At 39.7% G+C, this 15,897-nt stretch overlaps 1 protein-coding gene across 1 annotated transcript in view; it reads right to left on the bottom strand.

Moving 5' to 3' along the window:
* Window positions 1-15,897, bottom strand: part of ULK2 (unc-51 like autophagy activating kinase 2) — a 179,084-nt gene that overhangs the window by 94,522 nt on the left and 68,665 nt on the right. The window contains exons 14-15 of the mRNA XM_006877430.1: window positions 13,484-13,544; window positions 7,352-7,486 (exon numbers count right to left, since the gene is read on the bottom strand). Of these exons, the coding sequence (XP_006877492.1) occupies window positions 7,352-7,486; window positions 13,484-13,544 (196 nt within the window). The remainder of the gene's footprint in view (window positions 1-7,351; window positions 7,487-13,483; window positions 13,545-15,897) is intronic.

The following is a 15,897-nucleotide window of genomic DNA, read 5'->3' as shown; positions in this document are numbered from 1 at the left end:
GGAAAGTGGGGAGGGGAATAATGTTAAAATGCTTGGCTGTCTTTTGAATCTTGGTTTCCCTGGCACCATTATAAAATAGACACTTGAGGGGTAGACAAAGGAATAGCCAGAAATACCACCATAGAAAGCTTGTAAGTCCATCTTCTGCCTACCTATAACTGATTGGAGTACCTAAAATGGGGCTATAACATGCCCAGTGAAGGAGGTTTCCTGCGGGGCCTCTTTATTACATAAGACCATAGGTGGAATTCTGAACCCCATCCAGAATCTTCTGAGGTGGGAATTTTCCACTTGAAAGGACAAGTAGACCAGCCTGAAGTGGCTAGAACATAAGATACTTCTTGAAAGAAAAATGACTGGAAAAGTACAAAGCAATAAAGGCAGTCTGACTGATTACTACAAGAACAAGCAAGTTGCTCACCTAGGAGACATCAAGCCAAGTGTTCGGGCCCCTCAAAGCAAACTAAGACTCAATGGGAATACACGCTCTGATTGGTGACCTCGTTCATCATGGATAAGGGAAAATGAGGGAAAAACAGCAATGAAGCTGCGAGCTAAGCCCTACAATGTTCAATAGACTCCTGTGAACCTAGCTGGAGACCTGGATGGCCAGCAGTGTAGAAAGACCTGGGGATTCTTGGGCCCAGAGTCAGTGACATAGCCACAGAAGACCAGAGTGGAGAGTGAAGCGTCCAGCTGATAAGAAGAGAGGGCATATGCACAAGAACACCCACACTTGCAGATAATACCCGCTTGACCTGGCTTCAATGACTGGATGATCAGAGCTCAATTAGAAGAAGAGGAAAAAAAAAAAAAAAAAAGAGTAATCTAATACAATCTGATGAACTTGACGTACACCTATGGATGCAGTAGCTCAAAAGAGGGAACAAATTTTTACAGTGAGGATCATTCCCACCCTCCTCCATACACAGAGTAGACAGGGATGGGCAACTTGGACACTGGCTACCCAAAATGGGGAAGGGGGGGCGACAAAGGCAAGCAGTGACTGCCTTATAAGCTTTCAAGAGGGAGCCTTGAACCAGAGGACGTAGAGGAAGGTAGAATCTCCACTGAGTAGTATCCAGTCTGTCTGGGTGGGGCTGATGAAAGGAGATGCGGATAGGTCTCTTGTGATACAACAGTGAATAATTGTTATCAGGACTGACTATGAGGATTGGAAATGTTAAGGTTGACATTTTGTAGCAAAAGGAGGGTAGTGGTTGACTTTGTAGTCTAGGAGCGGAGGTTCCTGGGACCATCAAGGGAGAAAGCAGAGAGTGGGACACTACTCAGAGAAGCAGTGACGCCAGAGATGGAGGCATAGACGATGACATGGAGAGATGGAGCAGTTGGGGACTAAAGACACTGAGAGGGAGAGAGGCTGTGTGCTGACGACCGGGGGTCAGGCTTGTAGTGTATATACCCTTTGGTTGGTTGATGATGCATGGAGGGAATTGTGACCATGGCGATGAAATGATAAAGGATAGGATGAATGTAAAGCTAATGTTCTCCCATGTAAACGATCATATAATTCACAGTAAAACATTACACATTAGAAAGAAAAAAAAATCTGTTTCTCCCAGATCTAAGGGATTTGTGGAAAGAACTCATCCTGGGTTAGGGGAAAGATAGAAATATAGAGAATTATAAAAAAAATGCAAGGTTAAGTTTTTTTTTTAAAGTATGCAATCAATGACTTGATTCAATGCAATCACATGAAACAAAATGTGTATGAATTGTTGAGTGGAAAACTGATTTGCTCTGTAAGCCTTTACCCCATTCACAATAAAAAGTTGGGATTTTTTAAAGTATTGCTACAAAATCATAGAAACCTTCATTAAATAAAAACATCAACCTAAAAATAATAATAATGTCTCTGTCAACTTCCATCTATTCTCCATTTATCATGTTGCTATTTGTTGGTCCACTTGTAAAGATTTCCATTTTCTTGACATTGAGGTACAGTACATACTGAAGACTGTTGTAGTCATTCATCTTCATCAGTAAATATGTCAAGTTGTCTTTGCTTCCAGCAAGCAAGGTTGTAGTAAGTTGTCAGTGCGTCTTCCTTCAATCCTGATGCCACATTCTTCTTCATGTAATTCAGCTTCTCAGATTATGTGCTCAGCATATAGATTGAATAAGTATGGTAGAAGGATACATCCCTCGTGCGCATCTTTTCCTGATTTTAAACTGTTCGGTATACCTTTGTTTTGTTCAAACCCCTGCCTCTTGGTCTATGGACAGGTTTTTCATGAGCACAATGAAGTGTTCTGGAATGCTCAGTCTTTGCACCATTATGCCTAGCTTGTTATGATTCACACAGTTGAATGTCTTTGCATAGCTAATAAACCATGAGTAAATGATTTTCTGATATTCTCTGTTTTCAGCCATGATTTATCTGACTTCAGCAATGAAAACCCCATTTCTCCATTCTCTTCTGAATCTGGCTTGAGTTTCTGACGGCTTCCTATATAGATGTATTATTATAACCATTTTGAATTGTCTTCAGCAAAAATTTGCTTACAGTGTAATATTAATGATCATTGTTCAGTGATTTCATTATCTTTATAATAGAGCCCCTTCGGAAGCTGACATAACTAAGGAAGCAATTTTACCAACAGGTTATTAGAAAAAGCACGTGTTGTCCTGTCTCTTTGCGACCCTTTATAAACTGGAGGACCCATACCTTTAACCAACCATACCTCTAATCCCTGCTGTCTTAGACCAGGTTTTCCTGAGAGACAAAACCAGTGAAGCTTATATATAAAGATGAATATATAAAGAGAAGTTTACATCCAAAAAATGGCTCACAATTGTAGAGTCCCAGACCTGCCCTATAACAGCTCAGAAGAAACACGCATGCTCAACATCAGAGTGAGTTCTGAAATGCAGCAAACACACACAGTAAGCACAGCCCCTTCTCAATGGGCCACTTCCCAATATCCACGCCTACCCCTACGAATAAACATGATGCCTTTTCCCCATCCCCAATTTCTGAGATCTCCGCAAAGTCTCTGTTTCAAAAGATGCGAGTGGGGGAGTGGATAAGCATTCTGTTGTTGTTGTTAGGTGCCAATGAGTGGGTTCCAACTCATAGGGTTTCTGAGGAGCAGCGGGTGAGTCTGAACCACCAATCTTGTGATTCAAACCGATCTTACAGTCCTGCGCTTATCCTACAGTGCCAGACGAGGACTCACAGCCCTCCCTATCGCCAATTGTAACCACTTTCCTGTAGAACCTTTGCTGGTGTGGAAAGCTGACAATTCTTACTCAGTAGAAGGTAAGAATCCTCTCTGGAAGGGCAGAGATGTGGTCAGGCTCCAGGCCTGTGATTATGGTCTCATTCTGAAGTGAGTTGTTAATGAGGTAGCATTAGGTAGGACTAAGGAGTTTTGGTGTGGCACTGTAGGATAAACCCTGGACTGCTAACTGCAAGGTCAGTGGTTCAAACCTACCAGCCGCTCCTCGGAAAACCCTATACAGGGTTGGTGCGAGTCAGAATCAACTTGAGGGCACTTTACAACAATAAAGAGAACAGATTAAGGTGAAACTAAGGATAAAAGAAGCCCCCACCAAACTAGAGGGGGTCACCACTTTTAGTTTTCCTTGGGGGCATAGTCTGAGGCCAATATATAGGGCTGTTTGGGCAAAGTCTGCATACTTGCTCTGGATCTATCATCTGGCTCTTCACATCTGACCTCTAGCTTGCGGGACTTGTGGCCTATTACCTGACCTTTTTCTCCAGCTCCCGCAGCCTCACTGCATCAACAGCCTATCATCTGACCTGACAATTTTGGTCTCTCAGCTCCCGAAGCTACATGAGTGAGGAAAATTTCCAGTCTGACCTCTGAACTACAGAGATGGGACTTAACAGCCTCCACAACTGTATCATCCATTTTTTTGACAGTTTTGAGTTCTGTGAGTTGCAGAAACTGGGACATGAGGTAGGGGAGGAGTGGTGATTGTGTCCAGGAACTATGGAGTGGTGTTAACATGTTGAAAAAGTCAGGTATTTGGGATATCTTTAACCACCCAAATGTCTACAGGCCAACTGAGAGTTGACCTTCCTAAAAGAAATTATATATGCAACTGCTAACAGCAAGGTCAGAGTTTCAAACCCACCAGCTTCTTCTCAGAAACCAAATACAAGGTAGCTACAAGTGAGAACTAAGTGGACAGCACTAAACACCAACACACACTTTCTAAGTTATCTTATTCATACACAAGCAAACACTTACTTCCTTTGTTTTCACACAAAAGGTAATATACATTAACCATATTTCATCATTTGGGTCTTAAGTCCTATTAGGAATTGAATTGTGTGGTCCAACCTATGTACTGAAGTGTGGGTGTGTTTAACAATTAAATTATCTTTGTTATGTGAATTTGGTTACATCTAAGTAGAACAGGTCCTAAACCCAATTACTTCTGAATTATACAAAAATCACAATAAACACAGAGACACACGTATGGGGAAGAATGGTACTAGGGAACACTAAGAGAAGACAGCACACCCCGAAACACGGAGAGAAAGAAGTTCACAGAAAGAATCAACATGGCCAAGATCCTGAGGTGGACTTTCAGTTTCCAGAATTACAACAAAATGAATTTGTGTTCTTTGAAGTCATCCACCGTAGTATTTCTCTTCTGGCAGGACTAGGAAACTAAGATAGGTTTCCTTTACACTATTAAAAATTACAGAGGATTATAAGAGGTTTCTCTTATGTAACAGAGATCGTAATATTGTCTGTATAACAAATTAAGACAGAAAATGAAACACATTTATTAATCCTTTGAAAATAATAAACTCATCAGATACTAATACCCTTCTTTCATATAACCATTACAACATGCAGCAAAAATACTATGTGTATACACTGCACTCAAAGGTCAAGATTTTTATGGATTAATCATTTTTAGGAGTCGTTGTCTAGATAAGCAGCGAACTACTAATCACAAGGTCGGCAGTTCAAACCCACTAGCCGCTCCTTGTAAACCTTATCAGGGTCGCTATGAGTTGGAACTGACTTGACGGCACTTAACAACAATCATCAAGGTCAGTCCTTTGTACTACGTGTCTACAGCATGGCAGTACACACTGATACCACTGGTGTGCTTCCCACTAAGGGACCAGCAATTTACCCATCATCACTTTTAAACACCAGTACATACAAGAAGACTCTGACAAAGCCAAATGTCTTTGTATTATTATGAAAATAGTTTTCACCTCAGACTCTCTAATATGGATCACAAACCAAACTTTGAGAGACAATCCTTAACTGAATTTAATCACTTTGCTTTTCTATTTTATAATAGATCTTGGAAATGTATCTACCACATATATGGAACATTTCTGTATTCGTTTTGGAAAACACAGTGTTCCATTTTCAAAGGCAGAGCATAGGAAATCAGTCCCTTAATGATGGGGCTAGCATTGATACTTGATGTGAAGACTCCTTCCCTCTCTGTTGGTATTCTGAGTACTACATCCATGAGTATAGGTCAAGTTCATCAAACTGTAGCAATTTATCCTCGTGTTTCCTTTATCCAAAAAAAATATATATATAAATATATATATATATTTTTTTAATCTTCCTTTCGTCAAGTTCTGATCATCAAGCCATCAAGGTTAGGTCAAATGGGCACTATCTCCAAGTTTGGTTGCTCTTGAGTGTCTCCCCACACTTCGTATCAGCTGGATGCTTCACTCCCAGCTCTAGCCCTCTGTGGCTATGTCCTTGTCCATGGGCTCAAAACCTGCCCTTTTTTATGACTGAGCGTTGTTCTCCATTTTTCTCTATTCCAACAAGGAACTTCTAGTGTAACTCCCTCTCAGAGCAGTTAGTAGTGGTATCAGGTACCATCTAGTTCTGATCTAGGGTTGTGGAAACGATGTTCAAATAGCCTATTTGTCAACAGGGCTAACAATTTCATTGAATCTTTCATTTTCTTCCCTCTTTTACACCCAAACAGGGAGAGATGAATAGATTCACTTTAGATGGCCACTCATAAGCTTTAAGACCCTCCCCTGCTCACCACATGAGCATGTAGAACATTATTCTTCGTGGACTATATTATGCCACTTGGCCTTGGTATCCCCCTGAGACTATGGTTCTGAGCCACCAGGCCCAGGACTCCTTCCCTCAAGGTCACAACTTTTATCTTATGAGAGAGACAGCGGGACCTACTACCACTAAGAATGAAGACCCAAGATTAGAAGGAGACCTTTGGGTACGGGGTTTCTGTACTGAGAAACTCCTAGACCAAAGGTAACATTAGTGCCAAATACCCATGGATAGCTCCAAAGAACGCCACATGAAAAACTTCTGAAAGGAGACACAAGGCTCTTTCTGTAAAGGAGGTAACAAAGGCAGAAAGCTCCCCTCTAGTACCAGCACTCTGAATGGGAACTTGGCAACTAAGACAAGTATCAAAAGTATTGTGAAAAAATCACCTATCTCAACGAGCCAATCTCGCCTACAGCCTCTTAAAGCAAAATAAAAAAACAATGAAGAAAATGTTATGGAGCCAATCATAAGTAGGGACGAGTCAGATTTACCAATAAAACCCAGAGCAAAGTCCAGTTAAAGCAGTGGCTTCTGAGGGAACTTGATGGGCTAGTTAAATTCAAGGCAGAGAGGTCAGCCCAGAATATTATAGTGACTGTTTTCTGGGATTTCAAAGGGGTACTCTTAATAGATTTTCTTGAAGGACAAAAGACAATCAGAGGAACTTATTGTGAAGTTTGAAGAAAATTAAAAATAGAACTGGTGGAAAAATGGAAAGTTGCACTGCGGAATGTTTTTCATCACAACGCATCTCCTCATTCTTCAACGGTAACAAAAAGCCATCCCATAAAAATGACGTTGAGAAAACATACCCATCCACCTGACATCCCCATCAGGCCCTTTCAGACTTCTTTTGTTCCCCAAATTTTAAGAATATTTAATAAGAACACTGAGTCCCTGAAGGATGCCAAAATTTTCATGTTAGTGTGGTGTAATCAAAGAATTCAGGACTCTTTTGGAATTAGAGATGGAAACACCACCTTCAGAAGTGTATAGACCTAGATGAAGGTTATGTCGAAAAACAACAGCTTCACATTTTGATATTTTTACTTAATAAACATTTCCATAAACTTAGCACTATTTCCTGACTTAACCTCATCCATGTGCTTCATTTATTATCCTGCCATGTTTAAATATCATTTAAGTATATTCACTACAGAACAATTTTTATTATTGTATGTATTATACTGCCATACTTTCCTGGAAAATGATAGACCTTTCATTAAATTAATTCTGTAATGAAAATAAAAAGACTACAAAAGGAAAACAGTACCACTTACCTTGGGGACACAGGTAGGTTTGTGCCGGAGCTAGCAGAAGTCAGATTCTGCTCTATGCGCTGATAATTCCTTAGCTGAGTAGGAACAGGAATTGGTGCGGTTTCACTATGAGGTGATGCATTCGGCTGACATTGCCTGCAATCATAATTGATTGAAAAAGGAATGCAATATCAGTAAGACCTATTTAATTTCATGTGACTCATTGTTAACAGATCTTATAAATAAATAAAAGTAAAAGAACCACATCCGACAGTTACAGAACTCTTCTGGCATTCATAAGCATATTGGGGACTGACTTGGAACAAGAATTGGAAAAAATTCCTCTACATCAACAGAAAAAGCCCATTAAGTCAGCAAAACACAGTTTCATATACCCGCATTCAGCTATTCATTTACGATGTGACAGAAAAATATTTCTAGGAAAACACGTTTGGTGAAAGAACAGGCAGTTTTAAAAGCAAAGATAATGGGAATGTTTTTGAAAGTTATGAACACATAACTGTTCCCAAGAAACTGACTTTACGAAGACTGAAAATACATTGTACAGGTTGGAAGGAATGTGTTTGCCGTGATGGAAGGGGATGTTTATGAACAGATCCACGAGGGACTGAATGTGTTTTTGCTGTCCTTACCTGACTAGTGTGAGAAATACCAACAACAGCGGGATCATCTTTGATCTTTGCAACTTATGCAAGAAGCTACTGAATTAGACCCATCTCCTATACATAAGAAACCACACAGGCAGTGGAGATTTCCTACTCATTGCAAGGCTATAGAAACGAGACTAAAAAAGCAATGAACAGTTTTCACTAACAGGAAGAAAAATAGCCCTGCTCTTCTCAGAGAGGCCACGTGCCTACGTCATGCGCGCAAGGTTCTGTGATGACTGTGACACAGGGAACAAACATAAATTGCTACACTTGATGAACTGGACCTTTGCTTATGGATGAAGTTGCCCAAAATTCCAACCAAAAGGGCAATATTCTTCAGATCATGGATCAAGCTTGCCTCCTCAGTACGCTGGGTTGATAGGGACAGCTACAGACTTCAGCTATCAAAAGTGGGGGAATATAAAGGCATGAAGTAGCTGGCTTACAAGTTTTCATGAGGGGTGCTTAGTGTCAGAATGAGGGGGATAAGACAGAATCCCCACAGAATCTTGCTCAGGTGGTTTGGGTGATGATGAGGATAGGACTTCATGAGTCAATTGTGAGTAACTGTTATCAGGACTAATGGCAATGGTCACAAATGTAAATGTAGAAGAAGTGTTAACTAATAGGGGGGAACAGTTAAATCTGTCATTTCAGGAACAGAGGATCCTAGGACCATCAAGAGGGAAAAACCTGAGAGGAGCAAGGGAGCCTAACCAGAAAAGTGGCGACAACAGAGATGGTGGCAGAGGAGATGACACAGAAAGACAGAGAGAACATCAGAGGGCTATAGGCCCCAGGACTGAAAAAGGTGGTATGCCTGTGGGTAAGGGTGCTTGCTTGAAAAATGGATCCTTTGAATATTTAAATGAATATATATTTTCAATGTTGTATGTGTACATCAAAAAACAAAAGAGGTAATAGAGGTAAATACTGTTAGTTGATGTTGCACAGAGGGGATTGAAATCACTGCAATGATTTGTTCAATGTAAAACTGATGATCTGCCCTGTAAACCTTCACTCAATTCCAAATAAAAGCTCTTAAAAAAAAAAAAAAAATAGTGTTGAGGGGCATGAAGACCAGTAGAAGAAAAAAGTGAGGAAAACCAGGAAGAGGAGAAACTGGTTTTTATTTATCTGAGAAACTATCAAAATTAGATTTTAAAACAATGGAGGAAAAGAAAATGAATTTGGAAGCAATGTAGAACAGGAAAGGATATAAACAACATATGAAAAATATCATGATCAACATTGGTCACCTAGGTGACTGATTCCAAGATACATTAGAAACAAAGCTGCTCTGGAAAGCACATCTATGTATCCATATACATATATTAAAAAATTGCCGAGACACTACTGGAACTTCCTGTTTAACCTGCTTTACTAATAAATAAAGACTATATAATTGTAAAATTTCAGGATCTAATTTGGAGTATCTTTCATAGAATTTTATGTTGTTATAAAAAAACAAAACACCATCAAATGCTAAGATGCATCTAGACTATTAAAAAGCAACTCCGGAGCCTTCATGAGCACCAGGCAGACATTTACTAGAGACCTAGTAGACATGTAAAACAACCAAGGTTGTGGCAACCATCAAAAAAGCCAAGAAAATGTACACCTTTACACATCTATTGTAGAGCCAGAATGAAAACCTTAACAGACAAGGTACTCATTGGGACAGGTCATTACTAATATATCTAAGAGAAATCATTTTGTTGTTAAGTACTATCAAGTCAGTTATGATTCACAGCAACCCTGTACAGGGTTTCCAAGGAGAGGCTGGTGGGTTTCAATCACCAACCATGAGGTTCAAACTGACTTTGCAATAACCCATTACCCTGCAGCACCACACCACAACAGTGTCACTTTTACACTACACTGTAAAACCAGCAATATTACACTCCTAAACTAAGCTACAGTCTCCTGAAATGGTAGACCACAATTGCAAATTTGTGCCCACTAGGGTCCTGGTGTGGAGTTGTGGGTTAATGTGCTGGACTGCAAAGTCAGTCTGAACCTCAAGGTTAGCACTTCAAGCTTCAGCAGCCGCTCCTTGGACACCTTATCCAGGGTTGCTATAGTTCGGAACCAACTCGACGGCACTTAACAACAATATATTACTGGGACTCCTGGTGTGGTGTTGTAGGATAAGCACTGGACAGCAAGGTCATTTGAACAGCAATGCCAGTGGTTCAAACTCATCAGTGGCTCCTTGGAAATCCTACATAGGGTCGCTATGAGTTAGAACCAACTCGACGGCACTTTAACAGCAGCAGCGGCGATACTGTAAAACTGAAATCAGGCTTTCTAAGAAAATTTCTGACCGCTAAGCAGCAAGAATAAAATTTAAAACAAACAAAACAAAAACACCAATTTCAATAAAACAAAAAGTGTCAAAGCAATTTCAATGTAAGTGAGGGGTATGAATTGCGTACCTTCCCCCAAATTAAAAGGGACTTCAAAAATTTCATGGGAAATTCTATTAACTTTTAACATCATTTTCCACAAACTCTTTCAAGCCCTTACATACGTATTGTAAATCTTAATGCCTATACCTGTGATTATAATCCCATTTGGGAATGGGTACTCTGTATGTTAATGAAATCGTATTGATGTAGGGAGTGCGTTAAATCTATGTGTTTTGAAATACAAAAGAATAGAAAGAAGCAAGTGAAGAAGCGGAGAGGAAGGAAAGAGATGCCAAGCGACAATCTAATTGCCGGAGAGCAGAAGCTCAAGATAGACAAGGACCTTCCCCAGAGCTGACGGAGACGGAAAGGCTCCCCTAGAACGTATACCCTAAATGTGAACTTCCGAGAAAATAAATTTCGGTGAGTTTTTATTTTTGTTGTTGTTGCTGTTAAGTGTCAATGAGTCAGATGAGACTCATACTGCCCCTGTATAGGGTTTCCAAGGAGTGGCTGGTGAGCTTGAACCGCCGACCTTGCCGTCCACACCAACCTTGCAGTGGAGTGCTTATCCTACAGTGCCACACCAGCACTCCGGCAGTTTGTTAAAGATACTCATTTGTGGTATTTTAAGTAGAGCAACACTAGATAACGAAGATAGTGAGGTTGTAGGAAAGAATTAAATATGCTATTATTAAAATGTCAGAAATCGTCAGAAGAGATAATGTCGTTGGAATATGGAGATACAAAATCTTAATGACTTCATGAAGAATACACCTTTCCCTTGCAGAAAACCATTTTAATTTTGTGTACAGCCTAGCGTTTAGTATTCTTCTTATATTTCTGTTTCCACTTGTACTTAATTACCTTGAGATAGTGCTTATCACCAGAAAGATGTTTACCTATGCTTTACTGACTACGCAAAGGCTTTCAACTATGTGAATCATGACAAGCTATTGACAACACTGAAGAGAATGGCACTCCAGAACACTTAATTATGCTGATGAGGAACCTGCAAACAGAGTAAGAGCCAGTCATTCATAAAGAACAAGGGGATACTGAATGGTTTAAAATCAGGAAAGGTATGCACCAAGATTGCATTCTTTCACCATGTGGTGCTGTAGGATAAAACTGGACTGTTAACAGCAAGGCTGGCGGTTCAAACCCACCAGCAGCTCTTTGGAATGCCTGCACGGAGTCACTATGAATCAAAACAGACTCTATGCCTCTTAACAACAGCAACATTCAATCTGTATGCTGAGCAAACAATCCCAGAAGCTGGGTTATATGAAGAGAAACGTGGCCTCTGGAAGAAGGTACATTAACAACCTGCGTCATGCAGATAATACAAACTTGCTTCCTGAAAGCGAAGAGGCTTAAAAATACTTACTGATGACGGTCAAAGACCATAGACTTCAATATGGTTTGCAGCAAAATATAAAAACAAAAATCTGCACCATAGTAAATGACAACATGACAAACAGAGAAAAGATCGAGGTTGCCAAAGACTTCATTTTGTTTGAATCCACTGTCAACACTCATGGAAGCAGCACTCAAGAAATCAATGACATACTGCACTAAGCAAATCTGCAGCACAAGACCTCTTTAAAGTGTTCAAGAAAAAAAATGGAAGTCTGAGGATTACGGTCCCTGGAGAAGGACATCATGCTTGGTAAAGTGGCGGCTCAGGGAAACAGAGGAAGATCCCCAACGAGATGGGATTGGTACAGAGGCCGCAGCCATGGGCTCAAGCCTAACAACAATTCAAAATTTTCACTCCCTCTCTTTGCACCTACCTCTAGTGTACTCCCTCCCATAAACCCCTTCACATGCCTTCATACTAGAATCCAGACTGAAAGAGCACCTCCTCTTCGGGACATGTTGTTCTCAGAACAAACGGAAAGAGTGAAAGCACAAGAGAAACATTAGGCACCGTGGTTGGGGTTCGGCCACCACTCTATTTTCCTCTGCTTTGAAAACAACATATCCCAAATAGGAGCTGTTCTTCCAATCTGCATCTCAGAACAAAGGTGACACGTGTAGCAGTCACAGCTTATCCAAATTAAACTGTACCATGAACGATAAGCCACTCAAGTTCTGAAGTTGCTTGCTAGCCTATCAAAAGCTGACTGATACACATCTCCTCACAAATATATGTGGTGGTGGTAGTGCGCCACCCAGTCAGCACCAACCCATAGCAGTCCTGTATCGAGTTTCTGGGGCTGAAATCTTGACTGGAGGAGAAAAGCACACGGTTCTGCCGTGGAGTGACTGGTAGATTGGAACTACTAACCTTAGAGTTAGCAACCCAGTTCATAATCCACTAAGCTACCAGGGTTCCCTGTACAGGGTTTATGAAGCTGTATATCTTACTGGGAGCAGAAAGCTTCATCTTTCTCCCACAGAGCAGCTGAGATTTTAGCTTCCGGTCAGCAGCCCAACACGTAGCCCACTATGCCACTAAAACTGCTTAGTATCTTTGAAATTGAGACAAAATAAAAAGTTAAGCAAAAAAGCTAAAGAAAGCTTATGTTTATTGTACTCACATGTGTGACATGCCCACTGTCCTTACCACTGTAGCCCATAACATTTAGAATCTGTTTAGCTTTGACTTGTTAAGTGAAAAACATATTTGGAAAATAATATATATTATGCCACTTATATAAAACATGCAAACTATGCATAATATGGATACAAAAGGGCTTCTAAAAGTCTATGGAAAAGTTCCATTATCTTTTCAATTGTTTTCCACAAATTTTGTGATGCCCTCTTGTACATATACACATATATCTCTATGTATCTGCATGATTGCGGTGTACTTTATGATACCTTATTTCATTTAAAAATGTTAACACAGCAAGTATTAGGATCTAGCAATGTGGAAGGATGGCTGGACGGCTAATGATCACATTCTTTGTACTTTATTTTTCTCCATCCTTTGCTTACAATATTTCATTTTCAAAAAGAAATTATAAATTATTAAAAAGGAAACAAAATAAAGCCTAAAGTCAAGAAAACAGTCAAGCTCCTATAACCCTACTCACAACATTAGTAAAATTATGTAAACATACCCTCCAGACACCAAGAGCTCATTTGAGGCACGTCTGCCAGAGGTTCCCACTGGCATATCATCTAAAGGAGCAAGAGAAAAATGCAGTCAGCTCTCTTATAATGTCTGTTTTAAAATTCACGTTTGTTACAATACGATTACTAAGGAATAATTTAAGCACAACAAAAATTTAGCATTTTCTCATGTTGCACTTTTGTCCACAAGAAACAAAAGGTGAATACAGAAAACTGCATGCAAATGACCTTACAAGCTAAAACTCTTTCAATGCCCACTTACATAATCAAACCTCAGACACTATTTTAAAAGTACCATATTTATTGTAATATTCTTGTATTTTCTTACCATTTATATTTGCTACCATTTCTATCAAGTTCCTTTAATGTATCAATGACAAAGTTTTTAAGTATTGTGCCCCCAAATCCTATTTCTTCTATAAGATTTTTGGATTTTATTTAACAATTTTGTATAGTGCAGTGACTTTTAGGAATACCGTATCACAGTATGCTGTTGTTGTATGTGCTATTGAGCTGGTTCTGACTCATAGCGACCCTGTATTGGTGAGTTCAAACCACCAACCTCGATTTTCAAACTGACCTTGTGGTCCAGTGGATACCCTACAGTATAGAACTGACTTACAACTTAACAGTCTGGTTCAATATAATGGAAATATGCACATCTTTCTACACAATATACAAAGCCAACACTCCCCAACTTAGGACGTCATGAAAGCTGGTACCTCCTGGACACTGTAGCACCTTTCCCTACCTCTATATGTCACTATGCGTGTGAGTAGTGTCCAGTTCTGAATTCAGGGATCCCCTCATTCCCCGTCAGTGTTCTATCACACTGCCCTGTGTGATCAGAAAGGGTAGAAAGGTATTATTATGATGTGCTAAAGGTGAAGTAACAGTGTGAAATATAAACTTTTAAAGTAAAAGAAAGTGCACCGCTGTTGTACACACAAGAGAACAGTTGCTTATGAGAAAATGGAGCAAGTAGGTTCGGTTTGAAACCATACATAATTATAAAATGAAAATTTTTAAAAATCCTATAAATCAAACATAAAATGATACAAAGGGGCGTGTGTATATAACAAGTTAATACCCAGAGAAGAATCATTTCAAGCGACTTTTAAAACTCAGCTATTTGACTGTATATGCCTAATTGGATTACCCTAAGGACAAAAAGACCTATAGAAAGATTTTAAATGGATTTTAATTATCATGATTTTTAGTAATATTGGTAGCCTTATTTAGAAAATATACAATTATTTTGACAGGTGGCACTGTGGGCTAGCACTGAACTGCTAACCACAAGATAATTATAGTCTACTCCCGTAAATTATTTATAGCCTCAGAAACAGATCGACTCAATGGCTGTGGGTTCACTTTGTTTTGATAGGATGTTTTAATGATAGATGGATATAGCAAATAAAACCCATTGCCATCAAGCAGATTCCAACTACTAGTGACCCGATACAGGGTTTCATAGACAGTTAACATTTATGGGAGCAGCTGGCAGGTTTGAACTGCTAACCTTACAGTATGTAGCTCAATACTTAACCCACAGTGCCAGTAGGGCTCCTTATCAAAACAAATTAATAAGTAATTATGTTAATTTTATTTCGAACAAACATTTTTAGCTTAGTAAGAAAGAGATAAAAATGTAAAATCAAAGCTAAAACTAGTTAATTCTGAATCTGAACAGGCATATCAGTATGAACTGATATTATTTTCTCTTAATATGTATGTATGCATACATGTGCGTATTTATATATGTACACATTTCCTAGCTCTGTTCATTGAGAAGGTCTAGAAATAATGACAAGCACAGAGCTAACAAGTTCCTCCAGTATCCTAATATTACGGTCTCTAGTCACTAATTAGGGTTTCATGAAGAAATGACTGCTTCTCGGTTTGATGCTGTATACTCACAAAATGAGCATAAAACAGCTTATATATAAAAAAGTTAAGATGCTATGAAAGATTAGTAGGGTCATGTCCACAAAACACATAAGGCATTTAAGGGTTCCTATTAGCCAAAGAGTGCTCCTTGGAGGCCAAGATGGCCAAACTTCATCTTTCATACTTTGGACATATTGTCAGGAAGGACCAGTCTCTGGAGAAGGATGTCATGTTTGGTAAGGTGGAAGGTCAGAGAAAGAAAGGAAGACCACCAACAAGATGGATTAGCCAAGTGGCAGCATCGATAGACTCAAGCGTGGCAACAGTAGTGAGGTTGGCCCAGGATGGGGCAGTGTTTTGTTCTACTGTGCATAAGGTCACTATGAGTCAGCACCGATTTGATGGCACCTAACAATAACAAGGAAGCTCTGGTAGCGTAGTGGTTACGAATCGGGCTGCGAACCTTAAGGTCAGCGGTTCGAAACTACCAGCTGCTCCGTGGGAGAAAGAT

Source organism: Chrysochloris asiatica, unplaced genomic scaffold (assembly GCF_000296735.1).
Source record: "Chrysochloris asiatica unplaced genomic scaffold, ChrAsi1.0 scaffold00495, whole genome shotgun sequence".
Classification (NCBI taxonomy): domain Eukaryota; kingdom Metazoa; phylum Chordata; class Mammalia; order Afrosoricida; family Chrysochloridae; genus Chrysochloris; species Chrysochloris asiatica.
This window is presented reverse-complemented; position numbering and strand designations above follow the sequence as displayed.